The sequence below is a fragment of the Rattus norvegicus genome, chromosome 7 (genome assembly GCF_036323735.1).
Source record: "Rattus norvegicus strain BN/NHsdMcwi chromosome 7, GRCr8, whole genome shotgun sequence".
NCBI lineage: Eukaryota > Metazoa > Chordata > Mammalia > Rodentia > Muridae > Rattus > Rattus norvegicus.
The window spans coordinates 26,614,059-26,634,508 of NC_086025.1; the positions used below are offsets into that span (position 1 = coordinate 26,614,059).

Here is a 20,450-nt window from a genome sequence, read left to right on the forward strand (position 1 = left end):
ACCACAAACCCACACTCCCAAGTTTTAGTGTTATTTTCTCTTTCCTCAGCATAGGCATTCAAAGAGCACCGAAATCAGGTATCACGATATTAATTCAGTACTTCTTTCAGTTGTTTTAATTTACCTAAAATCTTAAACGTCAGCTAATTCGAGTGCCATCCCTGATACCCTGGAGATGAACAGGTTAGGTGTGAAGACTCTAAGAACAGAGAACGTTTTAGAGTAATGGGTTTTCAGCCTTCCTACTGCTGAGTCCCTTTAGTACAGTTCCTCATGTTGTAGTGACCTCCCCCGCCATAAACTTATTTCATTGCTACTTCATAACTGTAATTTTGCTACTGTTATGAAGCATAATGTAAATATCTAATATGCAGGACATGTGATTTGTGACTCCCAGGTTGAGAGCCACTGTTCTACAGGAAGTAGCCAAGTTCAACCCAATGAACTCTTTAGTTGTTAGAGGTCCAACCTGAAGATGAGGCCTCTGTCCCTCTTGTTATTTCTCCATCTGTATCATGTGCACTCTTTGAGATAGAACCTCTCTCTCTCTCCTCTCTTCTATCTTTCAGATATTTGAGACAGATATTTCCCTGTAACTTTTTCTCTTCATTTTTTTCTACATGTGATATTTACTAAATGCCAAATGATTGCTTTACTCATCTGTGTTCAAAGGGAACATACCATTTGGCTTTTCCCTTCTTCTTCATATGTAGACCACAGTGCCAAGCCACATGCCCCAGGTAAAGTCTCCATCCATCGTTCCTTGAACTTCTTGGTTTCTTCACATGGCTATGAGCTGGGATAAGAGGAAAGTTCATGGCGATGCTCTAGCTTCAATGCCACCCATTTCTGATCTTAAATAGTTCCAGATTGGAAGGTCTGTGAAGCAATTGTGCCCATCCCTGGACTCTTCACTGTTATGACAGATTCTCCTAAGTCAGAAAGTCAATTCTCTTCTTCAGCCCCTTGATAAGGAAAACTTGCACACCCTTACCATAGTCAGCTAATCCAGTTACTCTTTCCTGTATGAAGTTACTAAAACAAATCATTACTAATTAGCATGGATGGGAGAAGGCCAGGTACTCTCTCTAGTATGAATATCATTCTTCTATTAACTGTGGCCAACACCATATTAAATAGCTAACTTATTACATTCTAATGCCAACAGCTGTAAGTCTCAATTTTTTTGCATGTGGCATTGCTAATAATAGCTTATTTCTTTACTAGATCTTATGTTTAATTTCTTATAATAATTAATTTGTTCAGTAGTTTTTTTAGCATCTATAGAAGCACAGTATAAACAACATATAAGAAATACTCAAGTTAATAAAAAAAATAAACAACATATAAAACACACTTTACTTTTCTGAGGGTGAGGGAGTACATACTTCCTATTAATTTAATCAGTGCTCAGTCACACTCATGGTCATTTGGATGAAGCAGTTTTGGTCCATATATGTATGATCGAGTAGGGTAGATAGGATAAAGCAGGCTAAGCAGAATAAAGCATCAACATTTTTCATTTCCTCAGTTTAGTTAGTTATTATAGGGCTTAGGGATCTATTTCGAATCCAGGGGCTGGAAATCCATTCTTTGGAAGAGAGCTGCTAACGATGATGGCCAAGAACACAGCTGCGGTCTTGCTACTGCCACAAGAGTGTGAATAGGAGCCTAGCATGGCGGCCCTCCAATAGGCCCAACAAGCAGCTGAAAGAGTCAGATGCAGATACCTAACACCCAACCAATGGACGGAAGCTGGGAACCCTCGTGGTTGAATTAGGAAAAAGCTGAAAGAAGATGAGGAGGAGGGCAACCCCATAGGAAGACCAACTATCTCAACTAACCTGGATCCCTGAGATCTCTCAGACATTGAGCCACCAACCAGACAGCGTATACCAGCTGATATGAGGCCCCCAACACATACATAGCAGAGGACTGCCTGGTCTGGCCCCAGTGAGAGAAGATGCACCTAATCCTCGAGAGACTTGAGGTCTCAGGGAGTACGGAGGTCTGGTGGGGTGGGGCTGAGGGCTGGGAACATCCTTGTGGAGACTGGTGAAGGGGGTATGAGACAAGGAAGAGTCAAAGGGTAGACAGGGAGGGGGATAACAACTAGACTATAAAAGATGAAAGAATAAAAAATAAATAATAAATGTGAACAGAGAAATAAAGCTAGGATCTAGAACATAAAATAAAGCCAAATACAATAAAGGTAATTGCTCATCCAATTGTGAGCCCTATTTTGTTAGAATACGTATAGTGGTGTCTTCAAGATCAGTCACCAAATTTTCCCTCTCTGGTGCAGCTATTGGGACTGGTTTTCAATGATATATTGGCAGTTAACGTGTATAGAAGGCCAAGAGTTCTCACTGTAGGAAGAGGCATTCCAAAAGCTTAAAAAAAAAATCATCAGGGCCAGACTCTACTCACAAACGTATGGCTTCCACTTTTCCATTTGGTGCTAAAGATCTGATCATAGTATGATTCATCACAATACAAGTATCTGAATTCTAGGTTGGAGCCCAGCTCTTCCACTGTATAGATGCTTTTATTAGATAAGTTCTTTAACAACCCCCAGACTATTTTCTGAATGAAAATTGGATCAATTGTGTGAGCACTAATTGGGAATCATTTGGGCAAATAAAGTAGGGTTTGTCTCACAGAACACAAAATATTTTGCAAATGTATATTATTGTTCTCCCTACAGTGATCCAAATGCATGGTTGTCCTTAAATGGCTTTGTCTCAGACTTAATTAAACAAAAAATTGATTAAGTGTTTACGTGCATATGAAAAAAGATGGTCTTGGCCTCATGTAAGTGGAAGAAGTAGGCTAGAGAACACAAAATGAAGAAATATTTTGTGACCTCATTCTCCTCAGCAGGCATTCACTGTCCTGCAGTCCACAGGGAATTTTGCTAAATGCCAAACACTTTAAATATTAAGGCTATTATCATAATAATAGGATTATACTTCAATTCATTAAACAGTACTGGTTATTTGTCCAGATCTTGTTAAATGAATATAATTTCTATGGGAAACACTAGTTTACTTAATGAAATCACTTGGTATCGGTATTCTGAGATGCTTTATGTGATCTCCTTAGTATCGACACATACTAAGTCCCTAGCATTAATTCTTCTCTCATAAAGTTATGTATGTCAAAAAAAGAGCACCTATTGAGACATGACTAAACCTTAACTCCTTCATATGAGTGTTTTGAAGTAAAGTGAATATGAGAAAATCAGCCTTAGAGCCAAGAGGCTAGTTTAGAAATTGCTCTGTCAGTTAAAGTGGTATACTCTGGGTATCTGGACAAAGTACAATAGAGAGAAATAAATGTGGTTGACATAGCACTCACTGAGAGGTAAGTATAGTTCTTGATTGACTGGGAATCACATTGAGGAATCATTAGATGACTTGATGTATAAACGTTTAATTTCTTGGTAATGGGCAAAGCATAGGGAATTATTTAATAACTCAGAAAATGTTTATGCATTAAAATAAACATGAGGGTAATAATGAATGGTTTGACAATAGATGAATATAGGGCAGGCACAAAATGAATCTCTAAGGATCTGGTAACCAAACTATACGATGTTAGTCCTAGAACCTGTGGACATATGGAGTAAAATAGAAAATTTCAGAAACAGATTTGACTTTACGTAAGCATATGGCTGATACCTTTTGTTGTGGGAATTCTATTTCAAAAGAGTAGAACATATAAACAAGTTGTATAAATAAAAGAGTTTTTTTAAGAGGAAATCATGTATGAGTACACTGTAGCTGTTCAGACACACCAGAAGAGGGCATCAGATCCCATTACAGATGGTTGTGAGCCACCGTGTAGTTGCTGGGAATTGAACTCAGTACCTCTGGAAGAACAGTCAGTACTATTAACCTCCCCCAGAGCTCCCAAGGACTAAACAACCAACCAAAGAGTACACGGTGGGACCCATGGCCCCAGCTGCATATGTAGCAGAGGATGGCCTTGTCTGGCATCATTAGGAAGAGAAGCCATTGGTCCTGTGAAGGCTTGTTTCCCCAATGTAGGGAAATGCCAGGGCAGTGATGTGGAAGGGTGGGTGTGAGGGGGAGCATCCTCATAGAAGCAGGGGAAGGGAGGAATGGGAGGGGGAGGAACCAGGAAAGGGGATAACATCTAAAATGTAAATCCCTAAAATATCAAACAAACAAAAAGAGGAAAGCATGAAATTTCAATATGATAGAATTGACTAGACTAAATTATGACTACATGTATACTGTAATCTACCCTTAAATTTATCAGTTGAACATGTGAAGATGTGTTCAACATAGAATGAGGTCGAATCTTGACATACCCATCACAAGTTACAAATATTCTAAACCAAAAGTGCATTTACTTCACCTAATATATTGTAGTATAACACTTAGTTACCCTTTTGATCACATGATTCACTGAGACCTGCGATTTGCTACCACTGAGGAGTATCATTGGGGAATGACTCTTCAACCACATATCACTAGGCTAATTGAAGATAAAACTCAAAATTTTGAATATAGTTCCTATGAATATATGTTGCTCTTATATATCATAGAATCAGAAAATCTTGTCAAACATCACACTCAAGGACAAAATATATTTACCATTGAAAAGAGCTCATAATATAATTGATACATATTGATTTACCTCCATAATATTTGGAGGCAAATAAAAGATTATAGAATTTACATATAGTTTATGTTAATATATGATTTATAGGAAGTTATATGTAGCAGTACATTCCTATTATCACAGCACTTTGGAGGCCGAGGCAGGGGATTGAAAATTTTGTGGTCAACCTGAACTACACAGTCAGACACTGTTGCAAAATACTTGTAGGAAAACCTATTATAGTACACAAAACACAGAATAGGAAAGGGGCAGTCTCATCAATAAATTGTTGTGGAAAACCTAATAACTTCATAGAAGTATTACCTTAGATTTTCATCTTGAACTCTGTGCAAAAATTAACCTAAAATGGACTTAAAACATTAAACTTGTAAAAGTACTAGAAGAAAACAGAATTAAAATCTTCATGATATTGGTGTGGACAAATATTTTTTTTAACTACGTACAAAAATAACCAACAAAATCAAAGTAGACAAATGCATTACCTTGGACTTTTGGCTATTGTTTAGCAAAAGAGCAGAATGAAAAGATAACTTATGAAGCAGGATAAAGTATTTGTAAACCATATCATCATTTAAAGGTACCAAACCATATAGGGTACTCAAACAATTCCAGAGCTAGAAGCAATGAACTCTTTAAAATGGTCAAAGGATCTGGAGAGAGATGTTCCTTAAAGAATCTATGTAGGGTGACCAGTAGGTATAGATAAGGTTTCTACCTAATAATTGCATTTCAGGGAAATGCAAATCAAAGTTACAATGAGATATCATACCTGGTATAGTGGATAGTACTAAAAAGATAAAAATTCACTAGTGTTAGGAGAATATGGAGAATGAAGCATGAGCACCACTGGATGGAATATTGGTGGATGCCACCATTATGGTAAATAAAATAGAGTTTCTCAAAATAATTGAAATTATTGAGAATGATCCATCCCATGCCCAGGTATCTACCCATAGGATATGGAATCAGTGTACTGAGATGTTATAATGACTCCTGTGATTATCGTAGCCTTATCCACAGAAGTCAAGATTTGGAATCAGCCTGTGCATGAAGAAATGCAGAACATAAATTAACCTCTCCTTAGGAGTTAAACTTCCAAGTCATTTTTAAGGATTTAAAAATCCTAATAATTCTTCATAAACTGTGACGCTGAAACTTTACCAAATCCATGAATTGCTCTGAAAATTTAAATGCAGTGTTTTACGTGGAGACTTACTAATTATTATAATTATAATTATAATGATACTATAATGTCATTACATCATTCCTACCTTCCCTGTCCTCTCTCCAAAACCTCCCAAGTAAGTATACCCTACTTGCTCTCTTTCAAATTCATGGCCTGTCTCTTTCATTAATTATAGTTACATACATATATCTATATACATATATAACCATGGTCAGCCTGTATAATGTCACTTGTATGTTTTCAGTGCTGAAAATCTTTCTCCCTTTCTTTCTTTCTTCCTTCCTGCCTTTCTTTCTTTCTTTCTTTCTTTCTTTCTTTCTTTCTTTCTTTCTTCCTTCCTTCCTTCCTTCCTTTCTTCCTTCCTTCCCCCTCTTTCTTTCTTTCTTTCTTTCTTTCTTCCTTCCTTCCCCCTCTTTCTTTCTTTCTTTCTTTCTTTCTTTCTTTCTTTCTTTCTTTCTTTCTTTCTTGCTTTCTCTTTCCTCCCTTCCTTCCCTCCTCTTTTTTCTTCTCTTCCACCTCCTCTTCATTCTTTTCCTTCTCTTCTCTCTTCTCTTTTTCCTTCTCCTCTTCCTTCTTCTCTTCCTCCTCCTTTCCCTTCTCTTCCTCCTCTTCCTCTTTCTCTTCCTCATTTTATTCATTCTCCTCTTCATCCTTTCCCCTCTTTCTCCTCCCCTTCTTCCTCTTCCTCTTTTTCCTCCCCTTCCTCTTCTTCCTCCTTCTTCTCATTATTTCCCATAGTTGTTCCAGCATTTGCTGCTGTCAGTTATCTTGTTGATATTTGCTATTCCAGCTGGGATAAGATTGGAGAGTCTTTGACTAGGCTCTATTCAACTTTACTGTTGTAACCTCAACAATAGCCTTTTCCTTCCTACTTCCGTCCTTTTGTGTGTGTTTTTTTTTAAATTTTATTTTCCTTTCTTTTACTGTGCTATCAGGGATGCTGGCCTCATTTTAAGTAAATTATTATCACAGCCTCATGTGTATATGGGACTGCATACATATGCCATGGTTTTTCAGTTTTGGTAGGCAATGAAGTACACAATAACGAACTAACAAAATCATTTGTACAAGAGTAGTGCTTCTGCTTAAAGGACAAGAGACTATCCAGCAGATGTGCAGGGCTTATTCAGCCCTTGTATGGCAGCGTCTGCAGCAGATTCTGGAGATAGAGTGGTACACAAGGCCAAGGGCATGGAGCGAAGCCCAGTTCTCTGGTATAACGCCACAAAAGTGCTTCATCCACAATCTTCTCCACAGAGAACTAGCTCGAAATTTCCAGCAATGGAGAGTCTACTCTTACTGCTTTCTAGTCATGCTTGTTAGCTTATTTCTTTGTCAGTGCATGTTTATTTTAAAATAAAATTAATACTATTAATTCATAAAACTCACTTTGGGTATTGAACCACATTTCCTCTCCTTGTCTTATAAACATTAGACGTTTTTGGTCTTTTTTGTTTCTGTTTTTTTTGGTTTTGCCTTTTAAGAGCTATGCCATTCCCTCCACTTTGTGAGACAGTTCTTGAGGGAGAGCCTTTCAGATAAGTTGAGAAAACCATTGTGTGGCTGTACAGCTTCTCTGGGCAGAGTGCTGTGTCTCCTTTCATCATTTTCTTCTCTGACATGGGTTTTAAAGCACATGCCCTCCTGATTGCTTCCTCTGGATGCTTTCTACTTTGTCACCCTTTGTTGTTAAAAATAAATTACTCCCAATTTCCCGCTTTCAATAGAGTGGAGTGAACATAATTGACTCTTTGATGTGTGAGGGTCTGGTGTGGTCTGAAAGCAATTACCCCGACCTTGAATTGCACTCACTCTAAATATCATTATAGAGGAAGGAGGAACTCACATGGCATCTGTATCAACCCTGGAGTACATCGTGAAGATTGTTTGAAAATGAGTTCATATTCTTGTTATTTGTTTCTAAGTTGTAAAGTATCCTTTATAAGATAAAAACAGAAAAAATATAATGTGATTCATTCTGAAATCCATCGTGCAGGTAATTTGTCTTCCGTAGAAGACTATGAACTGCCGAACAGCAAGGACTAGGTCTTACCAACTTAAAACAAAATCTTCAGTGCTTAACGTAGTAGCGCGCACACACACACACACACACACACACACACACACACACACACACACACACGCGTGCGCGCACGCGCGCCTACACTACATACACACTCACACTCAAATGCACACACACACTCTATACATACTTGCATATTCTTACACACTCACACACTCAAGCATATACACATAAACACACAGGAAAGCTCAATAATTATTGGTAACTAGTTAATACATAATTCTTAAGAAATTAAGATGTTATACAATTAATTGAACTGTTTTTTAGAATATGATAAGGAATCTAGTAACATAAAATTTGAATCTAAATCATACCTTAACCTTAAAAGGGGTTAGCCATAGTATAGTAGTTGAATAGATAATAGGATTCATAAAGAAAAATATTAATGTATTGGATGGAATACTTATAATTCTGAGAGAAAACTCAAATAGCAATACCTTAAACTATAAGTATGTTAATATTTACTTACAAAGTCTGAAGAAACTAGTCCTGAGTCTATTAAAGCAACATAATCATACCAACACTCTTAGGTTAGTCTTGCAACTTTGCCAATCTTGACTTTGCATTGTAGTAAACAAAGAGCAACAACAACAAAAAAATCACACACATTCTTCCCCTCAGAGAGGAGCCTAGTTGTAGCCTCCTCACAAATTTCTGTGGGGAAAAACATCCTTTCAGAAGCCTCCCAGAGGATTCTGCTTGTATCTAATTGGTGCGAGTTGAGTTACATGGTTATCTCTAGGAGACAGGCAAAGGGCAGGGTGTTGGAAATAATGGTTAATTAAAACTGTTTATTCTGTAAGGAGGAAATATACATACATATACATACATATACACATACATATACATCATATACATGTATATAATATACATATATGTCATATACCTATATATAATATACCTACACCATATATGTATATATACATATATATGTGATATATATATATATATACACACATCGTATACATATACATATCAGAGGAAGAGCAAGACTTAATAATCAATGAATGCAGTCAGGGGAACCAAATGATAAAAATGCTTAAAAAATATAACTGGTCACAATGGGGTTACATGTTTATAGGACCTTTTCAAGTAGACAGAACATTAGTTCTCAGCCAATTTGATACTGATGAACCCAGTAGTCTTTTCTGATTTTTCAAAATCAGACAAGGCTGCAATTTTACTAAGAAGCGTTTTCTTCCCTCTCCTTTCCAGGAGTCTTATCCAAAGAAGAGGAATTACCCCATGGAAATTGTACCATCTGCTTCTCTGGACACATTCCCTTCAGAAAATGAGAACTTTCTTTGTGAACTCGTGGACACAGCTGTTACAAAGAAGCCCTGTTCCTTAGAAATCGCAAGGGCACCTTCTCCGAGAACTGGTAATATTTCCTGCTCACAGTTGGCCAATTCAATTTGCATACTCACATAAGTGAAAATACATTATTAATACTTTATTTAATACGATATTATCAAAACAAAAGTACCTCAGGATAGCCCCAATGATCAATTTTGCATTTCAAGTAAATACAGGTAAGCGATGGGTTTCAATATGAAACCTCTTAATGATTAAGGGCTCTTCATGAGGATGGCCTTGCCTTGTTGAAGCTACTTGGATGCATTTTAATTGTTAGGAACCTCAGTCAGATGTAACACTTTGGGTCCTCAGTAGCAGAAGTCTTCATATAGACCTTACAGGATCCTATTTGTTCCTAACTTATCAAATTATATTCACTGCTAAATTTATTTTATTCTTTTATAGCATGTTTATATCTGTTGCTTTCTTTTTTCTTTTTGTCTGTTTTTGTATTGTTTGTTTGTTTGTTTATTGGTTTGGAGAGGTGATGGTTTTGGGTCAGGGTCTCACTGTGTAGCTCTGGCTGTCCTAGAATTCACTGTGTAAAACAGGCTGGCCTTAAACTCATAGAGATATGACTGTTTCTCCCTCCAAAGTAGTGGGATTAAAAATATAAACAATACCGGGGTTTAGGTTTTTTTGTTTTTTTAATTCATGTTACAAACTAGCAGGTAAGGCAAGACAACTATTGTCACCATTCCCTGCTAAAGAAAGTGAATTTGTATCCTTATTTATAATAAATAAATGGTTGGGCCTATGACTGAACATGAATTTTGGCCTGTCCATTGATGATATATAATATGTTTCTATAAAAGTGAGTGGAGGAGGAAAACCTCAAGTCATTACTCAGCATATCAACAGGACCTTTGGTAAAGTTTGGAAGAGAAGCTCTTTGGAGCAGGGGAAAGGTTGACAATCGAATGGCTGCTTACCTTTGTATGATAAACTGTAGAAGCGAGCTTATAAATGCACATGAGAAATGGGAAAACCGCGAGACTCTGGAGATCAAAATGGACAACAGTAAAGAGTTATGAAGGTGGCACGGGAAAAAAGCAGGGAAGAGAAGGAAGTGGTAATTCATTTTAGGAAAGTTACAGTGTGGTCTAGTTTGATGGTAGGAAGGATTTTCTGGTGGAGCGACATGCTGCAATTGAAACATCCAAAGAAAGAAAAGAATGGGTAGACGTCATCCACCAATAGCTCAGGTAAATACAGACATTCCTCGGCCAGAGGTGGAAACAGGTAAGTATGGTTATTAGTATAGAGAAATTCTGCTACATTTTCACATGTTTTTATTTCTGCATAAGTTGGCACACTATGGTGGGAATAGTTCAGTGGGCAGAGTGTTTGTCTCATATGTGCAGGGCTCATGGTTCAGGTCTCAGTATTTAGAATGAGGTGGAGAAGCAAGGGTTGAAAGAAGGAGTTAGAGAGGGGTTAAAATAAAGCCCAGAAAAGCCATTATAAACAATTGGCTGGAAGCTTTAAAAGATGAATGAGTAGACTTTACGAGTGCTGAGTCGGAAGAATCGTATGCATGCAGATGGGAGATGGTTTTTTGATAAGGTGAAAAAATAGTAATAAAATATTAAAAATTATGAAGTACTTATTGCATGTTCTAAGTATTTTATATGTATCACCTCATATGACTCTTAGGATGCTGTGAGATATTAATATTATCCATCACTTCAAATGAAGAAATGGAGGCCCTGGTAGCATTGCAGGATCTGGGGCTTGAACTTGAGTGATAGAATTTGTTTTGCTTATCCTGTGCTGTGGTATGACCTTGTATCAGGAGACAAGGTAAATTAGGAATGGTGAACAAAGAGCTGGGTGTTAAGGAATGTGGGCATCAGAGAAAAGGTCTCAGGTGACAGTAAAAATCAGAAAAGGATAGCAGAAGATCAGATGAGTGCAGGCTATAGATGAAGGCAGGCTAAATGAGCGATTCATATACTATCACAAAGAATAAAGCCAGTGCTCAAAGCATCTACAGAAATGGGTGGAAGTAAGAGAGGTAACAAGGCACATGGTGGACTTGAGGGGAATGGTTCATTGCGGTAGGTATTGTTAAAATATGCAAAGCTGTAAGGGAGTTTTGACTAGGATGTAGGTCCAGAAGTGCAAGTGTAGAAGGGCGGTTTCTCCTTGGTCTTCTGTCAACAACTCAATTTCCTTGATGTGCTGGAAGCATCCTGAATGCTAAGGACCTTGGGATAAGGAAGAGTTGTGCCCAAGGACAAAGGCTAATTAGGCACCGGTCAATTCTCTACTACAAAGGAATTAAATAATAAGGAAGAGAAATGTCTTGACAGCACCAAAAAGCTCATAAGAAATTCAAATGTTTGGATTAACCCTGATTTTGGAGTCCATTTTTCAATACACTTGAGAAGCAGGCAGACCAAAGCACTGGAGCACATGGGAAGCCTGCACAGAAGCAAAGCCACATTTGTCGTAAGTAACCTACTGTCGAGATGTGGTGCTTGGACAGATGAACTTAGATGGAGAAAGATCTCCATGCCTGTCCAGTAAGAAGAATCTACTGTGAACACCATTCTCCATAGATTGGGGTTTAAAGGTTAACCTGAATAGTAATCACAAATAATGCTGTCTCGAGCCCTCCATCCAATCACAGTCTTGATTTGTTGTGACCAGAACAAGGTGGAGGATTCCTGAAGAACTCAGTGTACTAGCCCTCATACACATTAGCACCCCAAATTCGTCTCATGGAGAAGTTCTGAAAACTGAATTTAGTTTAAAGCGATATGCTTGGGAACGATGCAGAAATGATTATTGCCCCTTTTGGAAGGAGAGTAGGATACTCTGATTTAGGCACACAAATTATAAGAGAAATGTTCTCTTAACATTTCTTCCATCAAATATCTTTCCTATTAAAATTAGCCATTTAAAGTAATTATAACTGAAGAGAAAGGATCCTCAAACAAGAACCAGCAGAAAGGAGGAAAAGATACACACACCTGAAAAACACTTCACATATTGTAATTATCAGACATAGAGTATGAAATGACCACACAAAAATAAAACAGATCATACGGAGCAATTTCAGGCAAAGAGAGGCTTCTAGAACCGGAAAAGGATAGTACCTACAACATAAGAACTGAAAGAGCTTGAAGGGGCTTGAGACCCCATATGAACAGAGCTTCCAGGGACTAAGACACTACCCAAAGACTATACATGGACTCTGACCTCATATGTAGCAACGAATATCCTAGTAAGAGCACCAGTGGAAGGGGAAGTCCTTGGTCCTGCCAAGACTGAACCCCCAGTGAACTAGATTGTTTGGGGGAGGGTGGTAATGGGGGGAGGATGGGGAGGGGAACACCCATGTAGAAGGGGAGGGGGAGGGGTTAGGGGGATGTTGGCCTGGAAACCGGGACAGGTAATAACAATTGAAGTGTAAATAAGAAATACCCAATTTAATAAAGACAGAGAAAAAAAAAAGAATTCAAAAACAAGGGTATGGATGGTCTATGAGATCCCAGATGAAGGAAGTGTTAAAGAATGGGAAACAGGCCAAGAAGAAAATTCTCAGATCACTCTGCAGAAAGGAAAATGGTAAAACAGAAGCAGATACATCGTGAAGTGTATATACCAAGAATTCCTCACATCTATGATCAAAGTTTCAGAGTTCTGAAAGTGATATATTTGAGGAGACAGTGTCCCAAATAGCCCTGCCCTAAGGCATCTGAGAAGGTTGTTAAGTGAATGGTAAAGTTTGTCAGATTGTCTGATATGTAAGGATATAATAATTCAGAGTCCTTTGAAGGCGATAGGAAAGAGCCTTTAACCTCTCTTGGAAGCAGCAGGTACAATTCGTGAAGAGATGATGCCTATGTAGTCTGTCTATTGCTATTTAAAAGCCTCTAAGCTTGCACAGATAACAGTAATTTATTATCTCATGGATCTACAAGACTATCAGGGCTCTTTTTACAAGGATCACCTTTCTACTACATTGTGTCAGCCAGGACTGTTCACTTGGAACATTTGTAAGGCCACCTTTACTCTTCTTTCCCCCTTTCCATGTTAGAAATTGAACCCAGGGCACTCTATGTGCTAGGCACTCTAACTCTGAGCTGCATCTCCAGTCTATAGAGAGCCACTGATGCCAAGTCTAGCTAGAAGATGGAGCCCAGCCTGACAGCTGCAGGTTGTAATGGCTATGAACTGCGAGCTTAGCTGAGGCAGTGGTGTGGGGAAGATCTATCTTCTGTGGATTCAGAAGATCCCTGTGTCACCCCACTACCAGCGGAAATGCTAGGACTTCTATTCTGTTAATCATTGTGTGCTCCGCAGATCTTGGATGCCAGCATGTCCAGGCTTCTGGTGAGGGCTCTCTTGCTAGCTTGTGAAAAGCTGCAGTTCGCTGTGCTCATGCCTGTTCTTTATGTGTGTGCTGAGCTGATAATGTTGCTGATTATGGCCAAAAATTCAGTAACCTCCTTGCTCCTGCCTCCTGATTATTAGGGTCATAGATTTGAGATAGCACATGTGGCCTATGAAACACTCTTGCATTTTTGGCCATGATAAGTGACCATATTTAAGGCAAAGACTTCAGAGAGATCAGGACCATCTTTCACAGCTTGCAGTTGCTGTTTCTCTCTTTGAAGCCCCCACCAATGGCTTTAGAAAAGCTCCTTTAGTCCCCGCATACCCTCCCTGACCCCCTCAAGCTTTTAGACATTCATAGTTATTTAATTTCTGGTTCCCCATCTTCTGCCTCCATACATATCACAATGTTAAAGCTATATAGTTTAGGTTTTCTACTAGAACACCCATTTCCAACTGCCAAAGTCTCTTCTGGTATTGATTACCACATAACACACCAACCTTAATACTTAGTTGAGATAACAGCATCAATACACCATCATTTATTTTGCTTGTAAATCTTTAGCTCTGGGATGACTCTGCAGGGGTTTCTTGCTTGCTGTTCCAACTAATTATGCTAGGGCATCTCAACTAAATATCATAGTAGAATCTGTGTGCAAGATCATATAAAAAACCAGGTTTGCTGGCTCAAGCTTATGACCCAGGAGGCAGAGGCAGGTGGATTACTGTGAATTCTAGACTAATTTTAAACAAACGAACGTCTTACCTTTTATGTCTGCTGTGGCCTACTGGGATTTGTTCATGGTCTATATTGAGTTTCCAAAACAAACTCCTCAAGAAAATGTGACAGAGGCCAGACTTCTTTTTAAGGCTTAGTTCTGAATGGTGATATCATTCTCCTAACGAGCCTTCCTGCATTAAAGTGAGGGGAATTTCCTTTCTCTGACCAGTGATAAGGGAATGCTAACTACATCACAGCATTCAAAAGTCATTTGTCCAACTGCTTTTGGAAAGCACAAATTCATACAACTCTCCAAGTTGCTGTTATTTTGTAAAAGTAACTTTTATTCACCAGATGTAATTGTCATCTCAGAGGTTTTCTGTTGAATACACTTATCCTTTCCAGCTCTTTCTGAACTCTGGCTGGCTAGTTCAACTCAGCTGTTTTGGCTCAAACTCCTTTCCAAGCTGACTGACTCAATCTGGCTTCCCTCAGCTTCTCACTGAATTGTTCTTCTTGGCCTCAAACTAACTCTGACGAATTGTTCTAATCTTCTGGCTCCTTCTTATTCTCTGTCTCCAACTGTCTCTGTTTATCTACACTGAACTGAATGAAGTCACAAGCAAACTGAGCTCCACTACACTGCACTCACTACACTGACTCACAACTGACTGACTGTCTCTCCCTGTGCTTAATAGCAGAAATATCTTCTCTACCCTGTGCTGTTCTCCTAAGAGTTAGGCCTATCTTATCTCTGACTCATTCTGTCAGATCTTTCTCTGATTCATCACTTTGTCTGCCCATCAATTAGACATCACTTTCAAACGTGGTTGCTGTCTTCTGCAAACTAACTTTGCCTTAAAGGTGCATACTAAGTCTGTGTCTGTATTCCAGCCAGAGGTATTAAAGGTGTGTGGCAGATCGCATAGACCTGGGTCTTTGGATATGATCCCTTTGCCAGAGCGGCCATGTTGCTGGATTAAAATTCCTCTGCAGTTTTGTTTTCTAAATGGAACATGAGTTAATCTGCATGGATATATGATTCCCTCTATTGTCTTTGATACTTGGGTTTAATATAAAATTCAGCTTGACAAATTGACCCAGATGAATTCATAAAAGTTTATACTTTGCTCTCTGGGCTGTGTTTATGAATTCTACCAGTGGGGAGTCTAGAACTAAAGTGAAAAGTATGTGCTTTTTAATCATAGAAATAAAAAATGAATATCGATACCTGGCAGGGACTCCCAAGGAATTGCTCTCTATAAACATAAAAGCTAGCAAGATACCATCAGCATAGTTGTGTCTTTATTGTCTAGATTGGGAAATATTTTGCACCCCCTCCTCTCCCTCTGCTCTATTCTATTCATTCAGTTAAACTGTATCTCTAGGATTCATGGATCCTCCTGACATTTTCAAGTCTCTCACTGCTATGAGTATTTTATGACTGTGTTTAGCTTTGCACTGTCTTTTCATGACAAGCCTAGTGAGCTGATGAACTTCAGGAAGGCACTGGATTCTCTTGGAATTATAGATGTGTTCAATCTGCTACCTCAGAATTTTCAGATGTGGAAACAACTCCTAGTGCAGACAAGTTTCAGACCAAATGGGGTGAAATCTATGTTCACTGAGCACCTCTGATGTTCCAGGTATTATGTTAAGTGTTGACAAGGAAATAGAGTTAAGGTGTAAGTCCTCGAAATTAGAAAATTTGAAGGTTAGTAAGTGTAACAAGAAAAGCCAAGTACTCCTGGATTGTAGGAAAAGAAGGATGTGAGTTATAACTTCCTTCCAACAGATGCTTCCTGATCTTGGCCTTAACTAAAGAAGGTTGAATGGATGGATGGGAGGTGTATGACATTGTAGCCAAGGGACAATATGTGTAGAGTTTCATGGGCATGGAAGAATGAAATTCATCCAGAGACTAATCTCTTAGGGTATAGGAGGCTGCTGAGGTGGAATGAATACAAAGAGAAATTATGGTGTTATTTGGTATTTGTTTTAGAATGACTATTAGGAAACAAAATGGGTTTGAATCGTTCAGAGATTAGGTTGGAAGCAGGAAGAATATCTAGCCAATCAATGTGTATCCTGGTTAGAGCCTTGAATGTCACCTTGACACAACTTAGAGTCATCTGAGAGGAGAATCTTCAATTGAAGGATTAACTAGCTCAGACTGGTCGGTGAGCATGTGTATGGGTGATTATCTTGACTATTAATTGATGTTGATGGGCCCAGCCCTAAGCATCATTAGGTTCCTGTCCTAAGTCTAGGACAATTTAGACTATGTAGTAAAGTTAATTAAGCATGTACCTGACAGTGAGCCAGCATGCATCATTCCTCAATGACTTCTGCTTCAAGATCTCCCCTCAACTTTCTGTCCAGACTACCCTCAGTAATGGATTTTTGCCTGAAACTGTAAGTCCTTAATTCCCCAAAGTTTCTTTTTGTTGTGGTATTTTTTCCAACAATATAAAGGTAACTTAAATAGTATACAATCAGAAAGAAATGACTGGCCAGCCAAAGGTAACTCTAGTGAAGGGGGTGAAGGATGCTGAGAGCTGCATAGGAGTAAAGATCATTCCTTCTTTCTTCAGAGACTCTGACATTTTGGAAATAAATAGCCAGTGCCTTAGAGAACCATATCTCCAGGAATGCATGCAAGGGATAACTCTGTTGAATGGTTTGGTGTAGGTTTAAAGCAAAATGCAATAACTGTTCTGCATAGAAACTGCCCTGGAAACTTTCCTTGCGGGAAGGAGGAGGGGCAAGAGACAAGAGAGACATGGAAAAGGATGGCTATGTCTATTTTTTTGTTTTGCATCTTAAGATTTTTATACTAAATTTTTATTTTTCTACCATGTTTAATGTTCTCTTTGTTATTTTTATTTTTTAAAAAATCTTGGTATGGTTTTTTGTTCATTTTTATTGATTATTTCATTTATTTACATTTAAAGTGTTATCCCTCTTCCCAGTTTCCCCTCAACAAATCCCCTATCCTCTCCCTCTCCCCCTGCTTCTATGAGGGTGCTCCTCCACCCACCTACCCACTCCTGTCTCAGTGCCTTAGCATTGCCCTACCCTGGGTCATCGAGCATTGACAGGACCAAGTGGCTTCCCTCCCATTGGTACCAGATAAGGCAACCCTCTGCTACATACACAGCTGGAGCCATAGGTCCCCCCTCCCCATGTGAACTCTTTCATTGGTGGTTTAAAGCTCCCAAGGATGGCCGTATGTTTTTTTATTGGATTTTTTTAAATGTACATTTCAAATGCTATCCCCTTTTCTGGTTTCCTCTCCAGAAACCTGCCATCTCCCTCTGCTTCTGAGGGTGTTCCCAACCCACCCATCCATCAACTCCCTCCCACCTCCCTGCTCTGACATTCCCCTATACTGGGGCACCAAGTCTTGACAGGATCAAGGCATCCTCCCATTGGTGCCCATCAAGGTCATTCATTCTCTGCTACATATGTAACTGGAGCCATAGGTCCATCCCTGTATACTCTTGGGATGGTGGTTTAGTCTCTGGGAGCTCTGAGTGGTATGGTTGGTTGATATTGTTGTTCTTATGAGGAGCCTCTCAGGAGACAGCTATATCAGGCTCCTGTTAGCATGCACTTCTTGGCATCTGCAATTTGTCTGGGTTTGGTGGCTGTATATGGCATGGATCCCCAGGTGGGGCAGTCTCTGGATGGCCTTTCCTTCAGTCCCTGTTCTACACTTTGTCTCCATATTTCCTCATGTGAGTATTTTTGTTCCCCCTTCTAAGAAGGACTGAAGCATCCACACTTTGATCTTCCTTCTTTTTGACCTTCATCTGCTCTGTGAATTGTGTCTTGGGTATTCTGAGCTTTTGGGCTAATATCCACTTATCACTGAGTGCATACCATGTGTGTTCTTTTGTGATTGGGTTACTTCACTCAGGATGATATTTTCTAGTTCATTCCATTTGCCTAAGAATTTCATGAAGTCGTTGTTTTTGATAGCTAAGTAGTACTCCATTGTGTAGATGTACCACATTTTCTGTATCCATTCCTCTGTTGAGGGACATCTGGGTTGTTTCCAGCTTCTGGTTACTATAAATAAGGCTGCTATGGACATAGTGGAGCATGTGTCTTTGTTGTATGTTGGAGCATCTTTTCGGTATATGCCCAGGAGTCATATAGCTGGGTCCTCAGGTAGTGCTATGTCCAATTTTCTGAGGAACCAGATGGTTGTATCTTAAAAGGAGCACCTAAAGATTGGATTGTTTGCCCTCCGCTGTTGTAGTAAATATTGAATCTCAAACAATGGTTTCTACACTTCTTTTGATCATTTTGTTCCCAGATAAAAGACACCCAGTTTTTATATTTATGATAAACCTTTAATGCACTAGAACTGGGCAGATATCTATCCTCTGTGCCATTAATATCTACTTCCCTATCCATAACCATGAGTTATAACATGTTCCATCCTGGATGCTCTTAACCCCAGTTGGCCAGCCCCTTAGCCATGTTTTCATGACTCACTTACTCCGTGTTGTCTTCTCCTCTCTCTTCCTTCTTCCCAGCCTTGTGGTTTCTCCTCAGACTCCAAGCCGAGGGACTGAAACCCCGCTTATCTCTCTTCTGTCCAGCTATAGGCTGTAGGCATATTTTTTCATCAATCAGGGATAATTTAGGTGGTGGGGGCAAGGTTATATAGCATCACTTGTGTATGTGCAGATTCTCTCATGTCTGGGGCAACCAGGCCTTGGAGGCCAATATTTAACATTACAATACATAGCAAAGACCAAACCTTAATACTCCTTACAGAAGGAGTATTTATGTGCAGAATTTAGAGATAGTATCTTCATAGAAGTAATAAAGTAAGTAGCATGTCCAACCTATGACCACATACTTCAGAAGGAGCTAAGAATATAGTTGTAAACATACAAAAGCATTGGAAGCTCTGTTTATTTGTTCGCTTGCAGTTTGTTTGTTTGTTTGGCAGGGAAGTAACTGGATTGTGTGATTTCCTAGCATCAGCTTTGGAGATGGCAAAAATGTGATATTGTAATGTTAAAAGCTTTGGTATGCCTGTCAGAAATATGGTATGAATTGTATTTTTCATAGAAACTGAAAAGTCAGTGTGAGGTGACATAAGCCTATAGCCCTCTACAAGCCAAGCAAAGAGGCTTGAGCAAAGCCTTCTCACTGACTTCGCAAGGAATCTGTCCTGCTAATGCCTTGAACTAAGAAGTGAATGTTTGTTGTGTACACCATGCATTTTGCTGTACCACAAAGGTCCAGTGAATCTAAAACAGAGACTTAAAACCAAGCAGACATGTTTAATTCATTAGCATGTATGGCTCTGTCTGTAATCCTACCTGACTTATCTTAGAGACTAAGCAATTTCTTCCTGATAACCGGCAAAGCCATTCATAGATAAAATATATCTGTTCTCAAAATATCAGTTAAGTATGCATATTAGTCCCCTTTCTGTATGTATTAAACAGATGAGCAAATTTAATTCTAATATGAAAGTGAATTAGTAGTTTATTTATATTCAAGCATACTTTGTAACTCAATCAAAGGATGAGCATTTTCTCTAAGGAGCACTTTGCTAGGACCTCAGTGACTGCAGATTTCACAGGGAATGGGAATGATAACACTGGACTGCTAATGTAAGGATTACTAAGGCTCCATTTTTATCTGTGCTGCCACTATTAAATTGTCTGATTCCCCTCAAGCAGAGGAGTATATATTTTCCTGGTGGTGACTCAGTTATATAAATGTGCAACAAAAACAAAAAGAGGAATTAATGAATGAGTTACCTTTAAAAAAATGTCTGTAATGTCAGTAAGGAGCCTTTATGACACAGTAGATTCCATCAAAGATGATGTTTGATTGTCTGCCTTTCATTTAATTTTATCCTTCACAAGGGAAATTTTTTAGTTTTGGGGTAACTAAGCAACCTGTTATTTCAAATCACTTAGCGAAGGCTTGGCACGGTATGGGTGCTCAATAAATCCATTTTGATTAATGAGCAATTCATAACAACACCAGCAAAGACTGTTTCCAATCCTGTTGAGAGAGAATGGATGATTTTCGTTAAAAGGGCACGTTCAAAAGTGACATGCTAGGAT

The 20,450-nt window shown here is 38.9% G+C and overlaps 1 protein-coding gene across 15 annotated transcripts in view; it reads left to right on the top strand.

Moving 5' to 3' along the window:
* Anks1b (ankyrin repeat and sterile alpha motif domain containing 1B) overlaps positions 1-20,450 on the top strand; it is a 1,165,904-nt gene that overhangs the window by 413,410 nt on the left and 732,044 nt on the right. For all 15 annotated transcript variants that reach the window (NM_001414940.1, NM_001271371.3, XM_039079051.2 and 12 more), the window contains one exon: positions 9,138-9,303. In NM_001414940.1, the coding sequence (NP_001401869.1) occupies positions 9,138-9,303 (166 nt within the window). The remainder of the gene's footprint in view (positions 1-9,137; positions 9,304-20,450) is intronic.